The following is a 27,257-nucleotide window of genomic DNA, read 5'->3' as shown; positions in this document are numbered from 1 at the left end:
AACCCAAGTCCAGTTTGTGTCTTATAGCTGGTCCCTATGTCCACATTATCATTTATTACCAATTTTCAATGCAGGATATGTTGAACTGAGTGTACAGCTAGCTCTTTTACCTCATCATAAATAAAAGTAGACCCAGGCAAATAAAGTTAAAGCCTTTATGTAAGATTGAGGAACACACAAACTTCAAAATTAAAAATAAGGGGCAAATAGAGCTGAATAATGTTTTTCTTGTAAATTAAAGACATCCCAGCCTAAAGAACTGAAAGCCTACACTACAAGTAAAAAAAAAACATTAACATGTTCAGAAAGCATGAATAAAAACTTTCTCTTTCAGGGGGGAAATGCTAACACAACTTTCTTCATGAGAGAAAGGGGCATGTGGCCTAACAGTAACTTATTTGTAACAGTAACTTTACATGTGCACACGTAACCTTGTGGTGGTCCACCTTGTGGTGGTCTCTCATCTGTGGTGAAAGAGACCACTGGACTTTGTCAGCATCTCTTTTATTGCTGCATGTATGTCCTCTCCTCTTGTGTGTGTTTCATAGTGGTTTTACACTCAGCAAAGAGCTCCTTATCTTTGTGAAGGAACCTGACACACACAAAAGCTACAAGTCATCAATGTCCACAGATATGCATGGTGCTCTCTGAATAGCTGCATCAAGCTGTCAATATTTCTGATTTTCTGGTTGCTGTTGAAGCTGACATTGGGAGTTTTTCCACACATCTCATCTTTCTGTTTTCCCTCAAACAATGGGTCAACAACAGCTTTTAAGCACTTATTCACAACTGTCCCATCACTAAAAGATGTTTATATTGCCCCAAAATCCACAGTGCCTTTAGTGAACATTCATTTGCATTTTTCTCTTTCATTTTGCCCTCAGCTCGGATTTCAGGAGATAATTCTGCGCAAAAGTTTCGGAGTGGCGCTTCACGTTATTCATTAATTAATCAATGCTACGTGTTCAGCCCATATGAGGTAAAATGGTTTGAACTGCCTGATGGAGGAATAAACATAAATTTTGTCCACCTCATTAACCTCCCTTCATTTGCAGCTACGCTGTCCTCACTGTCTCCCTCTGTGCTCCTGTAGCGGTAAACTCACAGCGGTAGCGGCAGCGAGCTGTCTCACTTCCAGGTGTGCTGACAGAGCAGGTAAAGAAACTGTCTGATTGGCTGAACTGAGTGGCGCTGTTACTGTATTAACTGGAGGAGCAGCGCCCACTGTCAGTAAAAATCCTCCAAGAAAATCTACTCCGTGAATTTATCATGGAGTGTTCACGGGTCTGGACAGAACCATCACACGGTCCGGATCCGCACCGCAATCTGCCATTTGGTGACCCCTGTGCTAAGGTATAGCATTGGGATTAAACTAACTTAATTAAACAAAATTGGTAAATCAATTAGCAGAATGGCTTCAACTACTGTTCAACTGCTCTTTATCTCAATGTCCTCTTCTCTATTATAACGCTGGTCAGAGAAGGAATATTTGATTCAGAAAAAAAAAAAAATCCAGTACTGATATCATCTCTTGTATAGGAAGGCAGGACACAGAGTTGATAGTCGGAATGGTCTATCGGAAAATACACTTCATTGTAACAATATCATCTGAATGTAATGTGAGCACATCTGAATAGCAGTGCATTTTTCTTTGAAGTACCATTCACTGAGATGCTGATAGTAAATCTGCAGCATTATTTCAGTCTGTTATCTTCTATGGTTCTCCATCTGCTTGTGTCTCCTATCTTTTTCATTGTTCTTCAGGGTTCTGTATTTTTTCGTATTTTCCATCTCAGGGTAACTAAAGACATTTTCAGACCAAGGAGCCATTTCTTTATTTAGATTTGATTTGGATGAAATTTGAACCATGATTCCAGTTTGCTGTATTAACTAAGACTGAAATGCTTTAGAAACTGACTCACATTTGCAATGATTTTCATTTTAATACATCACAGACTATGTTTAAATGTATTGTACAATGTTTCAATGTTTTAGTCACACATCTTGAGATGATTTCTTTCAACAGGACTCAGCAGGCAATCTTTTGGTATTAGTTTTAGAATACCTCCTGAATGGTAACTGAATCCCACCGGAACTTATTTCTGTGCTCTGTCATTCCAGGATTGTTGTAATGTCTCAGGAAAGGACTGACTTTCTTTGGTGCACTACAATAAAAAGCAGGACATCATCCCACTGTGGCTGATTGCCATGTGGGGCTGCATCATATAAAGTGACCAATTTGAATGCTAATGTCCCAGAATCACCTTGGCTTATTGAGCTGTGGCGGCTCACATTTTATTATATACTTAAATACATTATAAAAACATTTTATCACGGTGGAACTAATTATACACAGCTCAAAGTTCTGAGTAGAAATGACTCATCCTATGCTGTCATTGTGAAACTTCTCCATTGCATGTCCTGACAAAGTGAATCAGTCCACCAGATTTCTTATTGTGGAGCTGTTCATCAAAATCGACCGATCGGCCCGTCAGACAAATGATCTCGAGCATTGCTCCCTGGAGAGACGCCCCACAGAGGAAACAGTTGTGGACATCAGATCAACCTCGAGGGTCGATCATGCCTGTTGTTGTGCTGCCTTGTTGTTTCGACAAAGACTGAGATATTATTGTGATGTCTTTGGAAAAATAATTCTTATTGGTCAGATTTTTACAGGACTAATCCTTATCAGACTACACCGAGCTGTGAAGATAGGACAACCCAGTTGGGGAATGACCAATTGGTAGTCTGTATAACAATGGTGAGCTGAAATAATGGAAATGTAGATTTGCTCAATACTAAATGTATCAGGACAAACAATGACATCAAATTAAGGACGTATACTGAAAGCGACACCAATAGTTTCCTTCTATATTTTTTTTGTCCTTCTTTTTGGAGAGGTCATAAAATGGCTGGAGCACTGTTGCCACGGTTCAAGCAAAGTTACAACTGATAAAAGAAGCAAAATAGCGAACGGACTCCATCCTCATGTTTCGATGTGTTTCATGGCTTTGCAGACCACCTGCGAATTGGGTACTTCCACTTTGGGTGCTTTGCATTTACTATGCATATTTTCACAACCTTCTCCTAGTTACCATTTTATCGTAATCTTTTTTGACTCTTTACTGCCCTCTTGTGGATGTAGCAATGCCAATTTTAAGATACTCGAAGTACGGTATGTGGGCATTGATGGTCACACTGTTTTAAATGGATATGCCTACTTTAGCATGCAAATGGTACATAAACGAGCTTTTCACATGTGCAACCACCAACTTGCAAGAAGATAATCACATTAACCTTCTTTCTTTCCAAGTTTCATGGTCTCTCCAACTTTTATCCAAGAGCTAATATATCTGTGTCTTGACATAATCAGAATATTTCCAACCTCCTAGTCCACTTATATTAGCTCACCTCCACAATAACTGACAACAGACTTCCATAAATGTGTTCATTACTGTGTGATTATCTGAAGCCAAGAATTGTATCACAGTTGGCCTCGAATAAGACTTTTATACCTACAGACGGAGGAGATCCTCTTCTGAAGTAGACCACGTTTTCAATGCCATTTTTCCACAGTAGCCCCAAACAGAAAAACCAAACACTGTCTTAGTTTAACATTTAGCGAAGCCAGTAGTGTTGAAAAACAGTCACCTTTATGATGGCTGGCAAAGATCCAACAGAAAAGTGTCACAAAAATAAGTTTCTTTTAACATACTTTAGACCTTACACTCCGCGTTCAATGACAAGGAAAGAACTTGTCCAAATACTTTCACAGCTAACAGCCCTCTAGAGGTGACTGCTAAAGAAAACCACTGAGCCTCAAGTCTCAAAATTTATTTACAACTCCATTTGTGTTGTAGTGAGTCAAGGGTCCGTGGGAGCCCTTCACAGCAAAGGGTCTTGAACGGATAATGGAACTCTCAAAGCAGAGAAGGAGAGGGGAAAGAGAGGGTGACATTGTCTCCGTCTGAAGACTCACCTCTCTCTAATTGCCTGAAGTCCTTATTGATTATCCAAGGCCCCTAACGCCTTTTCTGTGTGATCTGTCACTCCGTGTGTAATCCCCTTACAGAGCTCACAGACCCACCCTTTTGCTGTTTTCTGATGTGATTAGCGTTATCGATCAAAGAGTGCTTACGTATGTGTGTGTTTGTATGTGCGTTGGGGGCACCTAACGGACGTGATCGCTCATAATTTGGATGCAGAAAAGAAGGTGGTAAGAACATAGATGCATCTTGAAACATAGTTGGAGGGATCAAAATGTTCGTCAAAAACTCAACTCCACATGGACCCACACATACGGTCTACATTCACCTCCTTCCACACAAGAATAAACCTATGTAACAATGATGACACACACAGACTCTACACAGCAATTCCAGCGTGCAGAAATGAACCTGAGCTTTCACTTCTCTCCCTCTTGCCATCCTGAAGGAGGTTAAACCAAGCAGTTTGATCCCTGGCTCATATTATCAGACATCCTACTGTCACAACATACTCTGTCACTCCAGTCAGTCTCCTCTCTCTCTCCTTCTGTCCCGAAGGGAAATTAAGATAACTCCATTCCCATGCAATTAAATGTTTTCATGCTGGCTGGCCCTCTATAATTCTGTACGTGCATGTGTGTGTGTGTGTGTGTGTGTGTGTGTGTGTGTGTGTTCGTGCGTGCGTGCGTGCGTGCGTGCGCGCATGTGTGTCAAAGATGAGAAGAAATATCCCGCACCAAGGCACCAAGGAGTGAAACGGTGGGGAGTAGAGCAGAAAGTGGGAAAAGTGACTACATCTAATCTCCCTCTATCTTGTCATCGACTGGAAGAACCCTGGACCCCGGCGATAGCACCTGCCAATTAGACAAGCTGCAACGGTTTGTAATCCAGCCGTGTCTCAGCTCAAGTCTCCAACTGGAGCTCAGAAGCTGCCTCTGAGCTGATTACTTGAACAGGAGTAGTTGCTGAGCAACAATGTCAAAATGAATTGATAATTAACAAGTGGGAAAAGTGCAACTCAAGACCAATGACAAGTGGCGCCACAAGGCTGTGAACTGAAAATGTCTTTATTTAAGATAAATTCATGCATTTTATGTTTTGATTTCATACCATTCATTCCCATGAGGTACAGGAGTGTCTTTTTTGCGCACAGTATTTCTACTATTATTTACTTTGGATGACTGACAGTAGAGCATGATTTTCATCATAATCTAAGGTTCAGTCCCAAACCAAAAAGGAAGTAATCCCTGACATGAATGTCTTAATGTCTTAATTGTCTATTCTGGTTGGGGGACAGGAAGACATGACAGAATTAGTTTGCCAACAACTCTTTAAATGACATCTAAGACCGGTAGCAAGCACTAAAAAGAGGATCATCTTCTCTGTGGTAATAAAGGTAGCTTTGATTTGGATAGGTACAGGCACCAAACCTTGTTGGTTTAGTGAAAAGATCATAGCATGTTTAAAAATGATCTATGATCCTATCACAGACATTTTGAAGGCCATTTTGCACATTTATAACAGCTCCCTCCCAATATGTGGCCTTCAGTAATATAAAAGCTGGCGTACAGTTGGTATCATTATTTCAATTGGACTTTTTCTTATTTATGCTTAGAAATGCTGAATGAAAAAATCATGAAATTACACAAAAATAAAATAAATGTGTAACACACAAAATTAGATTTTTTAGCATGATGAATGCAACAGGTACAAAACATTTTCATAAAAGTGTTGTGCTGTGAAAGTTTTGCACACTTGAGGCCCCCTTTGAAAAAGAGATGCCTAGTCTCAAGGGGCTTATCCTTCTTATAAATTTAAATATTTTTCATTTCAGTGGATATCACATATCTTTAACTAGATGTATTTCAATCCCATTCCTACACAGCCAGCTTGTGTAAATATTCATTTAGGCCTCTAGCTTGCTTTTTCAACGACATACTCCAGTTAATCCCTTTGAATTTCTTTAAAAGTGCTTTAGAGGATCAACACTGCATTAGTTTCAGCAAGCATGGGAAATGCATTACTTTGCTTGATAATGCATACGTCTTCCTACCTTTTTCTTGTTTGTTGGGCAGATGTAGAAGCTGGTCACCACGATGGTTGTTCCTGGCACCAGGTTGAGTTTGGTGTAGGTGGTGCCATAGTCAGTAGACCTGAAAGCAAGCAGACAGGGAAAGGAAAAAAATAGCACTTATCAGCAAACTTCTGAATACATTTTTGTCCTCATTTCCTTCCATAATGGTCTCCTGAGATGCACAATATCAATACCAAAAGACATTAACGTAATGGTTTGGAGAAAAGAATCTCTGAAAATGTAGCAGCATGTATAATATGTTGATAGTTTTCTTGGTACAATTTCACCAAATTGTTCTTAATCTGCATATTACAGAATACAATAGCAGCACCATGAAATAAATATTGACATAAAGAGATTAAATCCGGAATAAAAGGACCTTATTCTCTCAAACTACCCTGAAGGCTCCCTATGAGCTCACTCTTTATGAAATTACCACTTCGCCGTCCACGGTCGGGGACCATTGACAAATCAGAAATGGCTGGACAACCTGTCATTGGCACGACGATGCAAAGCAGCCTCAAGCTAACAATAAACTATGTGCCAATCCCAAAATGTGGCAGCTTTAAGAGCAGGTGCTGGCTGCTGTGTGTGTGTTCAAGATTGATGGCAAACTGCTGGATTGTGTCTCCGGTCTGAGGCAGTCACACCCACAGCGCAATGAAGGTTATTGTTTGTGACATCTGTAGAAAAATGGTTCCCTTCTCTACTCGGCAAATCTGAGACATGGATAATTAATGTTTCAAGTAGAGAGCTAAAGACTTACACAGGACATAGTCTCCTCAAGCACATGTTACAAGCAGGGAAAATGAAGGCATCAAATACTGATTATGATGGATTAAGAAACCAAAATAACTGAGAAGCAAATCACGGTAATAGAATGCAAAATTAAGAGCTACTGTATTTGCATTATCTTTTCTAATGCGCAGCTTTTGACAACTCTCTGGAACTAATTTGACAAAAAGCAATCGACGGGAAAGGAGGGTTTGCAGCATTTGAACGTTCAACAGGAGGGAGCCTGGAAGAAGACGTGTTGATGAAAGAGAAATGATGAGCCAGCACGTCAGCCTGGTTAAGGATGAGAGGATTTACTCCTTTGCACAGTGAGACATGAACCACTGACAGACACACACACACACACACACACACACACACACACACACACACACACACACACACAACCTGAAGCCCTGACGAGCCATTCACCAATCAGCTCCCTTAGAGTGCTCTGTTACAGCCAGAGAAAATAGAGAGGCATAGCAGGGGTGGGCTATTTCTCCATGGTGAGCTGGCAAGTGCTTTCATCTTCCTCTCCAGGTGTGTATGTGGCGTTTAACCCAGGATCACTTGAAGGACAGGGAAAGATCTATGATGATGGCTTTGTTAGCAGCCAGAGCTCAGCTTATCTCGAACAACCCACTTGTGGATGGAGTAAAGGCCTGGTGTGTAACAAACAGGACGTATCATGACAGTATGGGTTAGGGTAAGAGTTGAAGCTGAATGTAAAGCTATACTACTAAAACAATTATTTTCTAAATCATTGCTTAGAACCTAGTAGACATAGACATTTGGTGTTCTTAGTATTTCCCCTTTCCCTCTGCTTCTATCGTCGTACTTCCTTTAGAGTTTTCTGTTTTTGGCATTTCTGGTAATCAGTATTTCCATTCTCTCTCTCTCTCTCTCTCTCTCTCTCTCTCTCTCTCTCTCTCTCTCTCTCTCTCTCTCTCTCGTATTTTTCCTTTAAAGAGCTCTCTTATCATCATCAATATCATCATCTTCCTCGTCCTTCTCCAAGAGAGAATGTACCACCCTGGCAGCTGTCTCTCTGGTCCCTTCAGCCTTCACCTCCAGCCCTTCGGACAGTTACGCATGATATGGCCAACGATTGAAAACCCAATATTCTGTTTTGTTTTTTTTAGTTAAAAAATGATAAAAGGTTAGGTGTTTCTATGTTCAGGAAAGGCAAGATACTATTTAAAATCCTCTTTACGTGAATCTCTTTTGGATTTTGTGTCAATGTGATTATCTTGTAATTTGATTAAACGTGATTTTAAAAATCAAAATCAAATCTCTCGCTCTCTCTCTCTGTCTCTCTCCACCCCCCCCCCCCTCTCTCACTCTCTTTCTCTCTGTCACCTTAAAATACGTCGGGTTTACAGTCAATGTGAGCATCGATCCAGTATTCCCACGAGTGATTGTGGAGACACTGTAGGGCTTTGACAGAACCACTTCTCAACATCTGGATGTTAACTGTTATCACTTCGTGCCCAATGGGTCTTTCTGCATTCACTAACAAAGAGCCTGCTGCTGTGGAAGCTGTTTCCTTCTCTCTCTCTTCTGTTTTTTTTTTTTTTTACATCTAACAGGTGTTAAAAAGAAAGCATTTGTTGCAATTATGCTCATAGTGTATGATGGAAACAATTGCAAGCCTCAAATGTCCAAATTTATTCCAGTCAAATGATGCCACAGAGTACAGCAAGAGTACTAGATCTAGTATTGACGTTTGCAATCAATTGGAATCGTCAATAATACTAGTAAAGGTAGTCCTCGAGACACAAACATTCAACTTACAAACATTCGGAGATACATATCTGACTACTGTAGTCCCCCTTTCTGTCACAACCCATGCCGAGCAAAATGCGTACGTATCTCCAACATGTATCTCCCCAATCTTGTTCTTGTCTAATCTCTGAGCATCTCAGTATGTCAGATTTCTTGCCCCCTTGGATACCTTATTTTTAATCATGGCTGACAAAGCAAAGGCTTCTGGAGAAAGTGGTAGTGACGACGATCTCTGATGACAACTCTGCCTCTGACCAACAATAAGTCCACCCTTCCCCTTCTTTCCTTCGCTCTAAAGGTAGGTAATGTTAAATGCCAGATGCTACAGTACTGTACAGTGGATTGTCGACATTAACAGCTGACTAGATGTTGGTTGATATGCAACCCCCTAAGGCTTAGTGGCCACATACGTGGAGATGTTTAGGGTTAGGAATTTTCACTTTCAAGCAATTTGTCCTTAACTAACCCTTAACCTAACCCTTAACCCCTAACCTCTAACCTTGAATCTTAACCCTAACTCTAAGCCCAACCCTAACCCTAACCCTAACCCCAAGCCTAATCCTTAACCCTAAACCCAAATAGCAAAAAGAAAGAAAAAAAATGGATGTGAAAAAACAGCTTGGGCCGTAGGAGGCTGGTTTAGAGTTCATTCAAGAGTTTTTTTGTCTTCTCCTCAAGAATTAATTTAAAGTAAGCAAAATCTTCTTGCACTTATCTAAGAATTACCTGTCCTTGTATTTTAATTCATAATGTGTTGTTTTCATGTCCTGCTATTTTTTCTAGTACGTCTTAGGGAATAGTACTTACGTTTTCAGAGTGGTAATGACATTTTAATTATATCAAATGATGATTATAGATTGAAATGTAATAAATAGCAACTTACACACAACTGAGCTTATGGACACCCACTTGTAATCAATTGTGTTCATAGGTTGAAGACTATCTGAGGTTGTTAATAATATTCGTAATTATGAGAAATCATTTAACAATATCTGTTATCCCAGCTATTGGATAAATAGACGGGTAAGAAGTTATCACAAATAATAAAAATTAATTACTTTGGAACAGGAGCAGTCAGATGAGATGGGAGATGTCAGAGCACAGGACGAGCTAAGTGATCTGGGTTTGTGAGTGGAATGTATTTTTATCATATTAAAGGTAGCATTCTAGTTCTATATATTATATAACTATTTCAATCATTATATAACTATGTATTAGCAGAAAAACAGTGGCAAGAAAGGCATACACAGAAGTAACCCATTTCCATTAATAGTTCAAAGAACTCTTTCAAAATATGTCCGACACAAATACAGTAACACACAGCCTCAAACAAGCCACCACAGATAAATCATACAAAACTGCTGAAATGATAACAATGGACAACTTAAAGTACTAGAATCCTGAGGTATAAAATAAGAGTCGAATGACAAGAGACAGGAAAGGGGAGACGAAGGCAGACATGGATATGCCTGTGAGACGAGATGTGACAGGGACAGACACTGTGGGTAAAATTGTATTTTCCTTGATGCACTTGAGAAAACAGTGAATATGGAAGCACTTTAGTGCAGTGACAGGTGCTGATTCAGATTTAATGTCCTAATATGTCAAGGTTGCTCCCAGCACCTGACGTCTCAGGGAAGGTAAATCGAAAGCATCAAGGCGATGTACCATGAGTCAGAATACCAAAACACAAAAAAGGTAGGACTGAGAATGTATAAAAGGAGGCAACTTGGTAAAGGATTCCTGATCAACTAATAGATCTGTGTTTCCTGGTGGAGATGTGTTAGGATTGAGATGTAATGGCAGAGGTGTCTCCCTTCCACTGGGCATGCATATCAAGAAGTATCTGCTGCTGTAAGAAACTAAGCAAATATTGTGAAGTAGGCTCATATTTCAGTTGGTGTGCTGAAGTAGAGCCAGGGGACATAGGTTCTACAGAAGCTGGATGTCTCTTGACATACCAAAGGACTGAGTTCTGCAGGAGGCCAACCACTGAGGCAGACAAATGCTATCAAGCCCAGACACCCAGACGGGCCAGACTGTTAGATTTTGACGAGGCTCATTAATGATTGTCTTAGAAAGCGAGCCCATCCAGCAAATTGGGGAGCAGTTAGGAAAGAAGCCAGAAGACCCCGACAAGATGGAGAATTGAGAGGTATCTGCCTGTGGAGAATGTGTCAGTCCTTTCGATCATCCAAGCAGCATGCTGCCCTGCCACAGACACACAAGGTTGAGAAAATCTGCAATGCATTACAATGCAATCACTACGCTGACAAGAGTGATGAAGCATGAGGCAAATTTGCTTCCTTGCCAGAGGATCACTCACTGGGGTTATTATTAACTGCATCCCAAAAGGACTTAAGCCAAATTCCGTCCATAGCAGGTTAAAGCTTAGGTCATGAGCCTATTTTTCTTTTTGAAAGAGTGGGGAATTAGCAGGAGATAAGAGGTTTGATATATCTTAGCAAAGGTACTTGCCATGACTAGTATTAAAAATTACTGCTGAGAGATGCCTGCCATTAGCATTAAAGGTGATTTATAGTGGTTAAAAGCAAGGCATCATAAATACTACCGGACAAAATGAGCTTCCAAAAAGTTGAGATTACATTTTGTGTTTCAGAACAGTAGACGAGCTGAAGTATTTTCATAGAACGGCTCTGTGATGCAGAGACAATGAAACTTTTAGATAAGGTGCTGAAATAGAACAGGAGCCACTCATCTCTTTCACACATGGATTGCTCATCAATGCTGACAATAAAGTTGACCATGACCATGACCTCTTCCTGACTCTCGTCTTTTGAAAATGACCATTCTGTTTGTCTGTACCTTTTATTGTTTGTTTGTTTGTTTGTTTTTTTACAACAGGCAACCCCTCTGTGCCATCTATTGGTTTATTTTCCCTACTTTTTACAGCAGTGCAATGGTTATGGATGATAAAGCTTTGGGAGTCTCAGGTGTACACTGGACAAAGGCTTTATGGCCATCTGCTCTGGCCTGATTGTGTCAAAGCCTGGCTTTATTGACTTCTGAATGAAATGTGTAATGCACAGTATTGTATGTCTTCTAGAGAGCGACCTCGTGCTGCCAAAAGAAGGAAGAGAGTTTGAAAAATCATTCTTTTGAGCATATATTTCTGTTGGACCACTGACCTCACTATGACGTCGACCTTCAGCTGAGATCTGATTCTGACTGGAAAAAAAAGACTTTAAATTTTTTCATGGTCATGCCTGCGGAATACAGCATTATAGTTATGCATAAAGGTTATATGATCAAACTCCAAAAGGTTCACTGCCAACCTAAAAACATAAAGAAAGTCATTAGCAGTAGCTCGGAACCATCTAGATAAGACTCATTTTGAGATTCTGTTCTGAAGAGACATGAAATCAATCTTTTACTTTTGGGGCTTATGGATAAGCGCTATGTCTGAAGGGGGAAGAGGGAAGAATATAAAGAAAAGAATACCCTAAAACCTTCCTAACATGGTGATGCTTTGAAGCTGTTTTACTTCCTTTGTCACAAAAAACCTGCATCATGAAGAGGGTTCGATGGCTTCCATCCAAATGTCTTGCCATCTGCAAAGAAGCTAAAGAATTTGTTTTATTGAACATTCCAATAGGACAACAATCCTAAACTGAGGTGTTTAACTTTTTTTTGGATAACTTTAATTTTATATACTTTTAGTAATCCCCGAACGGAAATTAAGAGCACATTCTAGTTAGTCCAATCAAATCACATGCATATGTTAGTATGTACAGGCCTTGAACAAGCAAACACACAGGGGGCCTGTATGCATGCAGGGGAGGTACAGTGGCTCCTTTGTGGTGCGCCCCAAATGAGCAACTTGTAAGGGGGACGACACCTTGATCAAGGGTGCCTCAGTGGTGCTCCACTGTCAGCTCACCTCCGGGTGTTTTTTTGGCAGGAGTGGGAATCGAACCGCCGATCTCTGAACATTGGACGACCCGCTCTACCACGCACTCTACCACTGAGCCACCGCCGCCCCAAGTGATTGCAAATGGTGATCAATGGTTGCCTTTGCTTCCAATAAATGTTGTGTTTGACTGGCTCACAGTGGTCAGACACATGATGGATAGTCCAGATGTAAACTAATGAGAGTGAGGCTGGACAAGAAAAATAACAGGTCAGTGTTTTAAAAGATCTATATATATCCAATCAGTCATTATTCTGGGGTGTAGTTTAAAAGATGTATCCATATAATGACTAACCAGCCAAGAAACAGTTAAAGATCCTTCTATCCATCCATCAAGGATCCGGTAATGGTGAAAGCAGGGTAAACAAGGTAGTCAAGTCCATGGCCACCATCCCAAAATACAGTGTTTATATCCCACACTTTTTCACCTGGTCCCTGGTCTCCTCACAGCTCAGCATGCTCTAAACTTATACCATGAGGTTTTCAGAGGTGCACAGATTTGAAAGGCAACTAACTTTTTATTTACATGAGCTGATGCATCCTCTCTACATGTGAAAACCAGTCAGTAGATTGCATTTTGCCCATTTTCCCTTCTAACTTCCTGTTCAACTATTGGCCACATTTTGTATTTGAGACTAACCAGTTACAATTGTCTTTGGCAGTGGCAGCAGGCATTTAGGTACTGTCATGTGGAATGTAGCAGAGAAGACTGACAGGATGATAACATACTACATTATTCTGTAGAATAGGAGCAGACACTTTCTGAAATGGATCTGATAAGAACAGACCATCACAGATGCTGTTACAGCAACGAGTCTGCGCTGAAATGGATTCGCTCATTCTAAAATCATTGTCATATGCAAATGAGGGTTTATTAGTGTTTTTTTATCACAGTACAGACAAACCTGGTGTAGTGCACACTTCTATAATGTGACCTCCTTCTCACCATGAATTAGTCCTATTTAATTCTCAATCATCATATGCATTGAGTTTCATGTCATTCCCATGACCAGCGGCTTGGGAGACTTGCAGGCAGCTAAAAACTGGCAGTAAGCACAGGGTTGTTGTTTTTTTTTTTTGTTCTGGAGAGGCAGCATGGTGGCAGCACCTGTGGGCCCAGCAGTGAGCTGGTAACATGTCCAGGGTGTACCCCATCTCTTGCTCATGGCCGGCTGGGATAGGCTCCAGCGCCATCTGTGACCCACAACGCAGATATGTGAGTGAAGAAGAGATGATGACAGTTGATTTGTCTCCATAAAGTTGAACAAAAATGATTTCTTGTTCAGTCTTAAATGGGGAACAGTGAATTACAAGTGGTATAAAGTTGGCCTTTTTTTCTAACTTTAAAGCCATTTACTTTCTCGAGGAAAGGAGAGAAAACTTATAAAAGAGCAAATCCAAGCATCAAGAAGAGAAACGCCTGACTTGCAGTAAACCATGAACTCAACCAACTTTTGTCGTGCTTTGGATAAAACTGGCAGATGGAACCCAAAAGCACAACAGGAGAGTAGGCAGATCAGGCACGAAACAAGAATGCTAAAAAAAAAAGTCGGACGAACACAAACAATCTGGCATGGCACTAAGTTTATATAACATAGAGGCTGATTAGAATATGGGTTGCAGGTGACTGGGGAAGCACGGGTGAAGGGGATGAACTTGATTGAGTGCAGGGAGGCAGAGAAAGAATGAAATAACAGGAGATATTATTGCAGGGAAACACAACATGTATAAAATGAAAAAATAAATAAACCAAAATAAAGTGTTGATAGAAGCCATGATATTTTTTGAAAAGCATCATGTGACCTTTGAAGCTCAAAGAGAATTGTCATAAAGTGATTGCAAAGCTGTCCACAACTGGCTGGAGACTTTCAAGAAAAGCTACGGTTGAAGACTCGATGAAAATAGCTGAACTCACATGCGGGACTTTCCAGTGGATATCTACAACATGGACAAGTTTAGACATAATTTCCCAACAGATTTAAGCAAAGACATTGATGCTAAGTCGACTCAAGAACATTACACATTTAAAATCTTGTCAATCTTGTCAATTGATGACAATATCTGGGTCAGGATATGACTTTCAGAGATCACATTGACTCTAATTAAATGAAATAGAAATTAGTAGTAGTCTATTTTAGCCATAATTTTTTTTTACTTAGTATATACCATTATCGTATACCATTACCATAAGGTGTACAAAACTGTGGTGAGATCAGCAATGTTGTTTGGTCTAGAGACAGTGTCACTGAGGAAAAGACAGGAGGCAGAGCTGGAAGTAGCAGAGATGAAGATGATGAGGTTCTCTTTGGGAGTGACCAGGATGGAGAGGATCAGGAATGAGTACATCAGAGGGACAGCACATGTTAGAGGTTTGGGAGATAAAGTCAGAGAAGCCAGACTGAGATGGTTTGGACATGTCCAGAGGAGAGATGGTGAATATATTGGTAGAAGGATGCTGAGTTTTGAACTGCCAGGCAGGAGGCCTAGAGGAAGACCATAGAGGAGGTTTATGGATGTAATGAAAGAGGACATGAAGGTAGTTGGTGTGAGAGAAGAGGATGCAGAAGACAGGGTTAGATGGAGGCAACTGATTCGCTGTGGCGACCCCTGAAGGGAAAAACCAAAAGGAAAAGAAGAAGGAGATGGTCCTGCGCTGGTGTTTTTTCCATGCTTCCCTCTTCTCTTCAGCGGAGATATAAGACACACCTCTGAGTCGCTGCTATCAGCTGGATATTTAATGCCGCCTCAACTCGTCTTCTTTGACTGAAGATTCATTTTGCTTCCTGTGATTCAATTGTTCTCCTGATACTAATGCTCAAAGTTTCGAATTGACCTTATGCTTTTGCTAGTGTTGAATTTACTCCTGGATTTCTATTGCTACTTTTGTGAGTATTCCTATCAATGGTAGTTTTGTATGTTTTTGTTAATTTACTCTTTGTGGTAATTTTCAGGTCATACTTTTAATATAATGTATTTTTCCCAAAAGGTGATTTTCAGTTGAACTTTGTTGTCATTCAACCATTCTTCAGTTTTACTCTGCATTTGTGTCCTGGCTCTCCTTGTACATACAGTAACACGTAGAGCACTATAACTTGGAAACTGATGCTTCTGTTTTGAAATAAATTGGCACACCTTCACTATTTGAAGACTGTTTGTTCAATATGGACATTTCTGTTTAGTTCCTTCACTTCTGTCTTTTCTAGACAGGTTTGACTGTACCAGGTAACACAGGGTGGGAGGATGTGGGCTACACTTCCTTCAGCTTTGTCACTGATGCCCCAGCAGTAATGGGCAAATTGCATCTGCAAAAGCCTCCTACACTGAAAGTAGTCTGAACAGGCAGTTAGCCAAGAAATGATGATTCATGCTCAGTAAGGGCACTTCACTGTTGTGGATTGTCTCTTGAAGTGCAAAAGCCCACTGGAGCATAGCTATCAGGAAGAGAGAACTGCTGCCAGTTGAGAGGCTGCTTATGGAGGTCAATTCTTTTTGCATCTGTATATTTCCAATTCAAACAGAACATTGCATAATATTATGTATAAATAAATCAACAGAATGAGAGAGGGTGGGACACTGGTCTCATCAAGTCAGCGTTGATCGCAATTTGTTTGGATCATTTTGACAAAAAAGAGTAAAAAACAAACAAACATGGATGTTTCTGTGACCTTCAGGTCTCCCTACGTGGATTGAACTCAGCCTATTTTTACCAACTGAGGCTGTGTTTGTATGCAGTGAAGGGCGTTCAGTCACAGGCCTGTCACTCCCATGTCTTCATACTATATGTCACAAATTTTGTGTGTCACACCTTCTGGAAATCCAATAATGCTACCTAAATTACTTCCTTGCAGTGCATTGTGCAAACTCTCTTGAGATCTATGTCAGTAAATTAAGTTTCACGTGTCTATAGTTAGCACCCTACATGCAAATCATGAAACTTTCTCTTACAAGCAATAATGGTTTTTATAGTTAAACCCATAATAAGATGCATGTGTATATATAAAACACTATTACCAAGAGAAATAACCCCCACTCCCTGGAACCCCGACAGCAAAACTTTCAGGCTCTCCCACAGAGCATAATTAGCCAAAATGAAAACAGCAATCTGCACAGACCAAAATCCTTACAGAGAATTCAATACTCGTGCTCACATCCACGTTCCAATCAGAATATCATAGTAATATCTAATAGCTTGTAATATTGTCCTCATTCCAAAATGTTACTGTTATTTTTGTAATGTAACACCACTTGGTCTGACTTCCTTCTGCATAACATCTAACCAGTGTGCCAGAAACACATGAGGAGAGCACCGGGTCAGTTGGGTAGGAGTGTCATTAATAATCAAAAGATTTGCAAAGAAAAGGTGAAATGACGGGGTTAAAGGAACATTGTGATCATTGTTCATTCAATGCTGCTGTAATGACTTTCATGACCTCTTACATAAAATTCCCTCACATCTAAGAAAATCAGTGAATCAGTGATCTTTGGACTTAAAATGTTTTTTAGACGAAAAACAAATTGATGTCACAATATTTTCAAAATTTGAGCGATGATTTGGATTCCTTACAACCAAGACCTGGTAGAGAAGCCTCAAGCCTCCCTGTGGTTTGTTTAATGTTTCAATGGAATCAAAAGATAAAAAGAGTTTTCAGATGGAAAACATTGAATGGGCTGGGGAATGCAATGTAAAACTCCAGCATGTATGTTCTCCATTAATTTGGCTATAAAGGACTGGGTTCCATCTGTAGTTTTATTGTTGGTCCACTAGATCACACACACATATTTGATGATGCAGCCTTTAGTGGAGCAAACTGCTTATGTAACTCAACTTAATTAGTCTATAGCTAAACTTTCAATTATTTTACACTTACAGTTTTATTTAATTTAAATTCCCCTCTTTTGCCATTGTTTGTGTTTGTAACCTGCATAAAGATCACACCAACCAGAAACACATTCCGAGTAAACATCATGGCCAAAATCAGATTTCTCTTGCTAAAGCTGACAATGATGTGCTTCTACTCCCACAGACTGTATACTGTGAGCAATAGATAGTGTTTTTAGTAGAATCAAGCTTCGTAGCAAGTCCACTAAGCAGTTCAACTTATCTTTCTCGCTTTGTTCCTCTTTTCTGCTCACTGAGATTAAGCACTTTTTATAGTCTTCTCCTCTGTCTTCCTGCTCTAATGTGGTTATAAGCTCTAACTCACATTGCTTCTGGCTCCATTCCACTATTCAGCTTCCATACGTGGCATAAAACTTCCCCCACCTTCTCCCACCCACAGCTTCATTGCAACACCCTCGACTCACCCCATGCGCACCATGTCTCAGTGGAATAGGGGGAGGATGGGCAGTAAATGGGGACATTTGTCTAGATGACATCCCCCATCAGCACCCGTGGGGGCATGCTCCGTGAACACCACACTCTCTCATCCCTCATACGAAACATATCTGTTTGTTTGCAGTGGTTTCAAATCTGATGTTCTAGTATGTGAAGGGACAAAGAGTAAGCAGATACAAACAGATGAAATACAGCAAATCCTCCAACTGAACTTGGCTGAGAATCTTTAAATTGACAGTGTTGTTCACAGCCGGATCAGCAGAGTCTTTCAAAAAGTCTATTGTAAAAATGATACCATTGCCCTCACTGCACTTTGTTTTCCATAACCACACTGAGCTGCAGCAGCAGAATAAGATGAAATGAAAGAGAAAAGAATGTTCTCCAACTTAATTGCTTTCAGTGGAAGTGTTTCTTTCCTTGGGCGTTTGGAAAGTCCTCATCACTTGTAGCTCTAAAAGCCAATTACTGACCTCATCCATTTAATTAAAGACAGACAAAATGCTCACATAGGAAAAGATCAGGCTTTATTCTTTTTGAATAGAAAGACTAAAAGATAGTGAATACTTAGAGAGAGAAAAAACACTGAAAAAATTGTGGTCGAGATTAAGCATTAATTATCAAGAATTACATATAGATTTAGCTTCAGTCAGGTTTCACATGAATCTGTAAAATCCAGTTGAAGCATGTTTATTTGAAAGGGATTTCATATTTACTAAATGTTTTCAGATGTGTGTTTAGATGGAGGGGAGGAGAGATATCATTTACTAATAGAATGGTTGTCATGAGTGGGTAAAGACGGTTTTAATTTGAAAACTCATCACAGGACAAATAAAAAAACATTGAATAATAAAAGAGCAGTCCAGTAATTTCTGCCATATTTATTCTATCTTGAAAAACAATAACTCTTAAACACATATTGCTTTCTGTTTTTCATTGTAACGTCTTGTTATATTGTTATATTTATTGTGTCAATTTACTCTGTTTAATCCACTGCTTTGTGCCAAATCAATCTGTGCTTTTAATAGCCATGCAAAGAGAACTGCCCGAGGCAAAATGATACCATTTGGTGGGTGAAGCATTTCAACTGTGACCATGTTGGATTGATCGCTGTGTAATTTGGTGTAGATATTCATTTCATCAGGGGGATTTAAATTGTTTTAGTGATCCCTCAAATTTTCATTCTTGGGTGTTAAAAGTGTATCCAACAAACATGATTACATCAATCTACTCAAGTTCTGTCAGGTATTACCTAACATAAAAAAGCAAAAAATAATGCTCCTTTAGTTAATTGGCAGTTCAAGAATCAAAAATGGAGCAAAGCCAACTTTTCTGTGATTTTTTTTATTTTTGTTAACTAAATATTCCATATTTGGGTTTGGATTCCTGGTTTTGTCAAAAACAAATAATTGTAAAAAATAATTAAAAATCAGAATTTGTTACAGAAGAATGGTTTCATTAAAAATAGTAGTTTAATTTTTTTTTTTCCATCATCCGATACCCCAAAAGGGCCCTGACATCAAACACAAACTGTCTGTTTTGGGAACAGTCTCCAAATGCCGTAGGGTATCCAACAGTGTCATCGACAAAACAGTCTCAACTCTGGGCCTGGCTTTCTGGAATGTTTACAGTCATATTTATGGCTGTTGATTTATTCTCTTATTAATGTGATAAAACATTAAGCATTTGCAGGTATTTAGAAAATTTGCTTTGGCAAATATTTTCAAATATCTAGGTAATCTCTTTCACGTCCCCCCCCCCTCTTTTGGTCTAGATTTTCTGCTTTGCTTTTTAATCAGTGCATCTACCTTTAACCCCAAAGGAAGAAGCTTGTTGGGATTGGCAGACGCCCACACGAGCTGCTGTGTCAGAGGTGAGGCCTTAAGGGAGGAGTCCCCATGTCAACGTCAGGAAAATTGAAGACAAACCAATTTGTCACAGTAACGGACTCTGACAAGATCCCGAGACTAATCAGCCACTACTGATTGCCGTTAGCTCTTCTGTCGAGTTAACTTCAGGTGGTAGCATTACATGAGCAATAATTTCTTAATTCCAACTATGATAGGTACATTTTGGAATACTAGATTCCACTTCACCAACATAGATCAGGAAATAAACTAAAGTCAAAGGAGCTAGTTAGCCAAGCTTAGCAATTAAACTGCCACCAGGAGAGCTGAAGATTATATGTCTACCAGGTCAACGAGTTTCTGATTGGGTGAATTAATACAAACGTCATCTCAAATTTCAACGTTTTGTCACTTGACATCAAAACTGACGTCACCAAACGGTGCCAAACACACAAGAAAACCTGAAAAACGATGCCATCGGAGGCGTTACGGACCTCAACCGCCTGACCTCACAGACTCTATGAGGGAACCTGGACTAAAGTAAGAGGTGCTGTAAAATGTTATCAGAATAGTGTGATACTATGTGACCGATATTTGTGCTCATATGCAGGTTCCACAGAAATGTCTGAACTGGTTTGCTTAGAGGCAGTCAGATTTTTTTGCACGTACCTTGCAAGGCATTTTCTCTACTTTTAGGCTTGAGGATATAATATTCAAGTCAATGAACACAATCTGCCTAGTGAGTTACAAAGCCACATCATTTTAATTAGAAAGAAAAGTTGACATTAGTCACCATGAACCCCTGGTCATTCAAATCTAAAGAAGACTGTTGAATAAAAATGCCTGAGTGCATTTAATTACTGAAAGCCACTGTCATACAGTAATTCACCAACTACCCACGCAGTCACTCACATCTGAAGGCAGCATCAACAAATCAGGTGAGTCTATAATGATGGGTCATGATAAAAAACATTAATTAATAAATAAAAAACAGAAAATGACATATTGTATTGTATAAATTTAAGCTAAGTAAAACCACTTAACAAGCACACACACACGCAAAGACACACACACACACACATACACTCACAAAAAGAGGCAGACAGTGGTACCTCCGAGACAGAAAACTTTCTCCCAGAAGATTTGCGGCTGTGCATTGCAGCGCCTACACATCTCTTAATCATGTGTCACCCCCAACACACACTCCTCAGGGCACCACCTCTCTTTCCCAAACATACCCAGAGTCGGGTTTAGCCATTTAAGTGCATGTTCAACATCATCAACACTCCAGATATCTGTGGCAAGGCTGCACATTTATCACACTGACTTGTTTACTTTGATTCATGGGAAGTTTGCATGATGCATGAAGATCCAACTCCATGCAGATACAAAATATGTAACAACCTGAGGCTGTAAAAGCCAATATGCATCAAAAAAAGGGCATACACCTTTTCAATAAATAGAATGCACTGGAGATACCTCTTCAATATAAATGTTATACTGTAACTAATTTGTTAAGGGGCCTATAAAGTAATCCTTTAATTCAAGGGGTGATCTTTATTGTGGCTGCCTTCAGCAGGAGGGGTGTGTGTGAAATTCACTCACCATTACTATGAATATCTTCTCCAGAGCATGAAGGAAGGAGAGACATCATTAAAATGGTGCAGAGAGGATTTGACCAAAGCTAACAGGGGTGCTGGTTGTGGCAGGAGCCTCGTCGTAGAAGAAAAGCATTTCATGTGTGGAGAACAGTGCTAAAGAAAATCCTAATGTCGCGGTGACACTGGTGAGCTCATTTTATCCATATGTCAAGGACATACTACGTGGGATGAAAAAAAAACACGTCATAAATCGTTTACTTTAGTTTGAAATGCAAGGTTCTGATGGAAAACTGATTTCATTCCCCTCATGCTACAGTCACCTTGATTTCAGTTTCTTAAAAAAATATTACAGTTAGGGAAAGAGTTTGGTTATGTTTAGATAAAACTAATGTTGACAGCGGGTAGGAGGCTGGATGAGATCTGCAGAATTGGTTGTCAAAGTCTGACATTTTTCCTGCTCGACAACCCACCCCAGTCTCCTCCCTATTGCGTCCCCAAAAAAGGCACACATGTAATAGTGTGTAACAGTGAGTGGATAATAGTGTGTAATAGCTTGCAATAGATAGTAATAGAGTTAATAGTAGGTAATAGACAAGAAGCTGAATGCTGTAAGAAATGGGAAAGAAAATATCACAACACGGTCAGGCAAAATGGGTTAGAAAAGAAGATATCAATTGGGTCAGGAGAAAGATTAGAGATAGGAATTTGGTTAAGAAAAAGTGAAACAGTAACAGTCAAAGTTTAGAAATGCTGGTGGAAAAAGAATGGTGTGCAAATAGAAAAGCATACATTCAAATTAATGTTTATTGATGTACATTGTGAGGAATATTGATCTGTTTAATTTATGATATGGTGAGTTGTTTCAGTGAATTGCATAATTTAGAATTTCAAATGGCCATCAATAGTTTGTTGAACAAATGTTAAGGAATTGTTTATTAATTTCATTGTTTTGGGTTTATCGTAGTAGAAAGAAAATGGATTAGGACAATTTTTGGTTATTTCATTGTTTTTGTAGAAAAGAAAACAATGTTATAAAGATTGTTTATTTCTTTCAAGAGTTTTTTTATAGCAATATGAATACCTGTGGACATGCAATGATATCTGGTAAGATTAAGAGTGTCTGGTTCTGTAAATGTGAAGATGGATTGCTTTGGTCTGCGACCAGACAGGAGAGATTTGTGGGGTTTTGTGTGGGAAAAAAAAAAGAGAGAAAAAAGAGAGAGAAGACGGACGAAGGAGTTTGTGAGCATCGTGTTGGACGGATGGAAAATTAATAAATTATACACCTGGATTGAGAAACACACACAATTCTGACTACAATGGCACTCAGTGGAGAACACACCCTCATCACGACCCAACTGTCATAAGCCAGACATTCTGAACTCAAGCCTCAGTCCTACATGAGATTGGGCTAAAATTAGTTCAAAGGTTTTTGCATAACAACAGACATTGTTGAAAAAATTCCACCTAAAAGTATTTGCGGAAATCTACAAAGTAGTTACTCTGAAATCCTATTAACAAACCAACAAAAAAAACAGACTTAATCAAAACATGACCTTCATGGATATAATTATTCGAAGCATTAAACGACTTCTGTTGCTTCAATATTGATGATTGATTTATCGCTGCTAACTGGCATTTTGCAGTGTGACTGATTAATATCTCTGTTTATTATTGCTTCAAGTGGAAGTCATTCAAGTTTAAACAGAATAAATAATGTTTCATGATGAGAAAAGTCATTTTAGTTTCCTGTAGTTACATTAGCAACTTCCTGAGAGACTGGCTGAGGAAAGACAAGGGTATCGACATGGATGTTCTTAATTAGGCAAAATGTTTCTGTGGAAATGATCCAGTGAAACAGCTGGTAAACCAACTTGTTTGTAATATTATTTAGTTTCCATCAAATATAAACCACGATAAAAGTTACAAATCATAAGCGGATAAAAGTAATGCAAAATCAAGCATTACAAAAAATTATTTTTTTAACACTGTCAAAGCACATGTAACAAGCGATTTTCATCATTGTCTGCATTAAGAAATGATTTTAGAAGCATGATTGAATAAATACCACCTTCAATTGCGTGACTGTAATCTACACAGAACATGTCAAACCTGGAACCATTTTGCTGTGAAGTGACAGTGCTGATCCTTGAAGCATGAACTCAGAGCAAAACAGAAAGGGGACAAAAAATCCCCATACAGTTACGGAATAAGAAGAGGTGCTCTTTATCTGAATTTACATATAATGCAACAGTAATGTTGTGATATTTCATTTCATTTTTGGAGTCATTTTGTTCATACAGCGTCCAGTTCATTCGCCCCTAGAGATGAAAAGGAGGGGCCAATAAATGTCAACATCTCACAAATCAGTCTCATTGTAAAATTAATTTGTGACTTCATGGTTTAACTACTTTTCTCCTCCACTCTACAGAGTTCACTCTCGTATTTCTTGTGTACTTTAGAGTAACTCTTGCATACAGCAGTTGTGAAATTCCTCCTTTATCCACACAAGATTGAAAATGTTTTTTCTCATCCCAGACTGAGGAAGGTTTTATTTTGCCTCCACATCCTGGTTAAGTCTTATCATGGAGCTGTCCCTGGTGCTGAGGTTTTTTCCACCTCCTCTTGTATTTGGACTCGACAACCTGCTGACTCCATCTCAACTCCAATTATATTGAAAGCTCTCCAAGGTGGTCGAGCCAACGCTGTTTTATCACCTTGCTTGCTAATTGTTGTGGGGAAATGCTCACAGAACGCATGCTTGGATTTAAAAGTACCTATTACTCGTCCTTGGCCGAATGTGCTGCCGTCATTCGCCGGCTGTGCATGTAGGTGGTCATCTCATTTGTGTAATTGCTTTTAAAAGCTTGCTTGCCTCCTCATTGGATGAATAGAGATATACTGCCCAAATTTGACAACAGGATGCGTTGTACTGTGTGAAGTAATAAGATAAAAGAGTTGCTGGCGCAGAGTCAAAAAAGAAATCACCTGAAAGGAGATTCCCTCCTGAGAGATAGGGTGAAAAAAAAAATCAAAGAGCAACATGGAGGCTAAATAGTGTAATCGCCTGTCAACAGACTTCAAGACGCAGAGACAGAAGCAGCCGGAGTGAGAGGGTTATCACATGGTGCCATGGGACACGGGTACCAAAGAGAAAACCTAAAAGCATCGTGCGAGACAGAGAGCGACATAACAAGTTTGACGAGGTAAGACTTGACAGGGATGCTCGGTCCAGTGAAGTATGACTGCACCGCTGCACCCACATGAAACACAGCTCAGAGAGGAAATGGAGACCAAAAACAACTGCAGTCACTTAAAAAAGCCAAATAAAGAAGTCACACTTTACTGACAGTTTGACGATAACCTTGAAACTGAAGGGGCTGAATGGAATTTAGCCATTTAGCATTTGACGGTTCAAAAAGTCCTTGAAAAAAATCTGACCTTAGGTTAACGCAAAATAGATGATGGATGTGCCCGGCAGACCGACTTCGTCCTCATGTATCCAACCATGTTCTACTGAAACGGCAGCGTTTTTCTAAGCTGTTAAGTTTCACCCAAAAACAGGTTTACTCGTAAGCTATTGTTAGTCAGGATATCATTTGAGTCACTCAACTCTCTTTTTCACATTCTCATCCTGAACCGTCTAACTGGTAAGGAGAATTATTTATTAACATTATTATTAGACTGATTTCTTTCATGCAGGCATAAAAAGTATTTCCCTGTAGCTCTTTTTACATTGCCTGCGGTATGTTCAAGTGTAACATTATGACCCTTTCATAGACAGTGTCAAGAGTCTTCTTTCTTTGCCTCTAGTTCTTTCAGAATTGTGAATGAGAGGCATAAAAATCCAAAGTTCATCTATGTGGCACAGGTGTAATGATAAATTAGTCACATATGTCTCGAACCCCATGTGGGAAATTTGTAAGAATAATGGTTAATTTCTCAGGCCTGGGATTTTTTTACTGAACAGGTGTAGGTCTTAAATTACTATTTAATGAGTAAAAACAGCTGGACTGCTTCTTCAGTCTCACCTGCACCACATAAAACAAACCTTCTTCCCTTCATCGAGGCTGTTGAGCCAACCTGTTTCTATCCTCTAGCTATTATTGATGAACCTCACCCAAGCTGCATAATTAGAGGTGTGATTTTTGATTAAACCTCACATTATACTCCACAGCGTGAGTTTGTAATAATAAAATATGGTGTTAATTTAGATGAACAGGTGACGGAAACAAGAACTCTCTTTGTGTTTCCCCAGGAAGGGTTTATATTGAGCTCAGTGAAAGGAAACATATAAAACTAACACTTCCCTTATTTTTTTGTAATTTACGCGGTCTTTCAAGACTGTGTGGACAGCAAAATGACAGTAAACCTGTGACATGATGATGCTGGCCAAACAGAAACAGCAGGAAGGAAACAAAAATGCAAAACCAACGCACTCAGTCTGCCACCAACACACAACTGGCTGCTCCCAGTACAAATGACAGCAAATAAACCCATTAATACAGCAGTGTGTGTCTCTGGGGGAACACACGGGTAAAGCAACCTGTGAATCCATGACCTGGGTGTGTGTGCGTCTGTCTGTCTGTCTGTCTGTCTGTCTGTCTGTCTGTGTGTGTGACAAATCCCAGTGGGCTGACCACATGTAGCTGTCTGTGTAGCAGAAGACGAATGCTCGTGTCCAGATGCACACATGAAGCAAGGGCAACCGCTCGTAAAAATGAATCGGCAACATTTTACTTCTGCAATTGTTGATCCCAGATTCCCATGAAGTTAAACAGGTCAGTGATGTTGCAGTTCACTACACGTTTCTAGAAATAGAACATTTCTTAACTGATGTTTTTTTTTTTTTTTTTTTAAAAAGCTTTGGACAAGGTTCAGATAGAGACTAAAATTTTTTTCACACTCTGGCCACAAGTTATTTCTATATTACATTCTGTTATACTTCTCACCATGCTCAGTCTTCATTTCCTGCCATCACAGTCTGGAGCTGTCAACTGAGGAATTAGGAGCTCATTAGCAGCTCACGTAACAAGGCTGCTGAAGTGTCTGAACTTTAGATTCTTTAATGCTGCTGTTTCTTGTGGCTTACATCACGCCATCATTAATTTGAGTTTACTACTCAAATTAGTCTTTCAGTAGTTTTGACAGTCATCATCCACCGCCACCACCTGTGTCAGTTACCCAAAGAGGGGTCAGTCACAATGCGAAGTTCCTTTTAATTTCATTTGATTCATTTCATTCAATTTTTTCATTTATTTCATTTTATTTATAAGACAACTTTACCTGACAACCAGATGTATGGCAGGATTGTCTTGGGATGATTTTGCTCACACTTTGTGGCTCAAGGCTTAGTTGATCCTCTAACCAATCCAGCGTGTTTGGTTGAAGTAGCAGCTGATTAAATCAATTCCATATCATCTCCCCGCTGCTTTGTTGCTCCCAGCACATGACAGATGTAAGTCTCCGTTTCATTTAAAAACAGCCATCTCTCGTTTCTCAACCTTAACGCAGATTAATAGACAAACAACGGCTAGTGCAACACTTCATTCAATAACGCGTCGTGTTCGATCAACAGTCTTTAAGAATTAGTGTTGTCAAAATGTTTAAACCTGTGGTATTACTTGAGTGAATTCAGGGCAGGTTTCAAGAGTAGCTTTGCTGGCAGTCGTCTCCTTACGTTATTCACTCCTCCTGACAACCAACAAATGAACTTGTTTCTTTAAAAATGTCTCCCAGGAGATTCAGAGTGACCCACTCTGTAATCCAAGACTATTCCAAAGGTGCACAGTGCAGTTTAGAACAACATTAAAACTCCATAAAAAATTATTTTGATAACTGGTAATGAAGCTATGGATGAATATGTATATCATGCTTTCCAGTCAAGAGTCAAAATGTGTTTTTTTCAAGATACTACTTGTTTC

General features: G+C 39.5%; 1 protein-coding gene across 4 annotated transcripts in view; it reads right to left on the bottom strand.

Moving 5' to 3' along the window:
* Window positions 1-27,257, bottom strand: part of sorcs2 (sortilin-related VPS10 domain containing receptor 2) — a 267,219-nt gene that overhangs the window by 132,557 nt on the left and 107,405 nt on the right. For all 4 annotated transcript variants that reach the window (XM_068308719.1, XM_068308720.1, XM_068308721.1 and 1 more), the window contains exon 3: window positions 6,040-6,139. In XM_068308719.1, the coding sequence (XP_068164820.1) occupies window positions 6,040-6,139 (100 nt within the window). The remainder of the gene's footprint in view (window positions 1-6,039; window positions 6,140-27,257) is intronic.

Source organism: Antennarius striatus, chromosome 23, assembly GCF_040054535.1.
Source record: "Antennarius striatus isolate MH-2024 chromosome 23, ASM4005453v1, whole genome shotgun sequence".
NCBI lineage: Eukaryota > Metazoa > Chordata > Actinopteri > Lophiiformes > Antennariidae > Antennarius > Antennarius striatus.
This window is presented reverse-complemented; position numbering and strand designations above follow the sequence as displayed.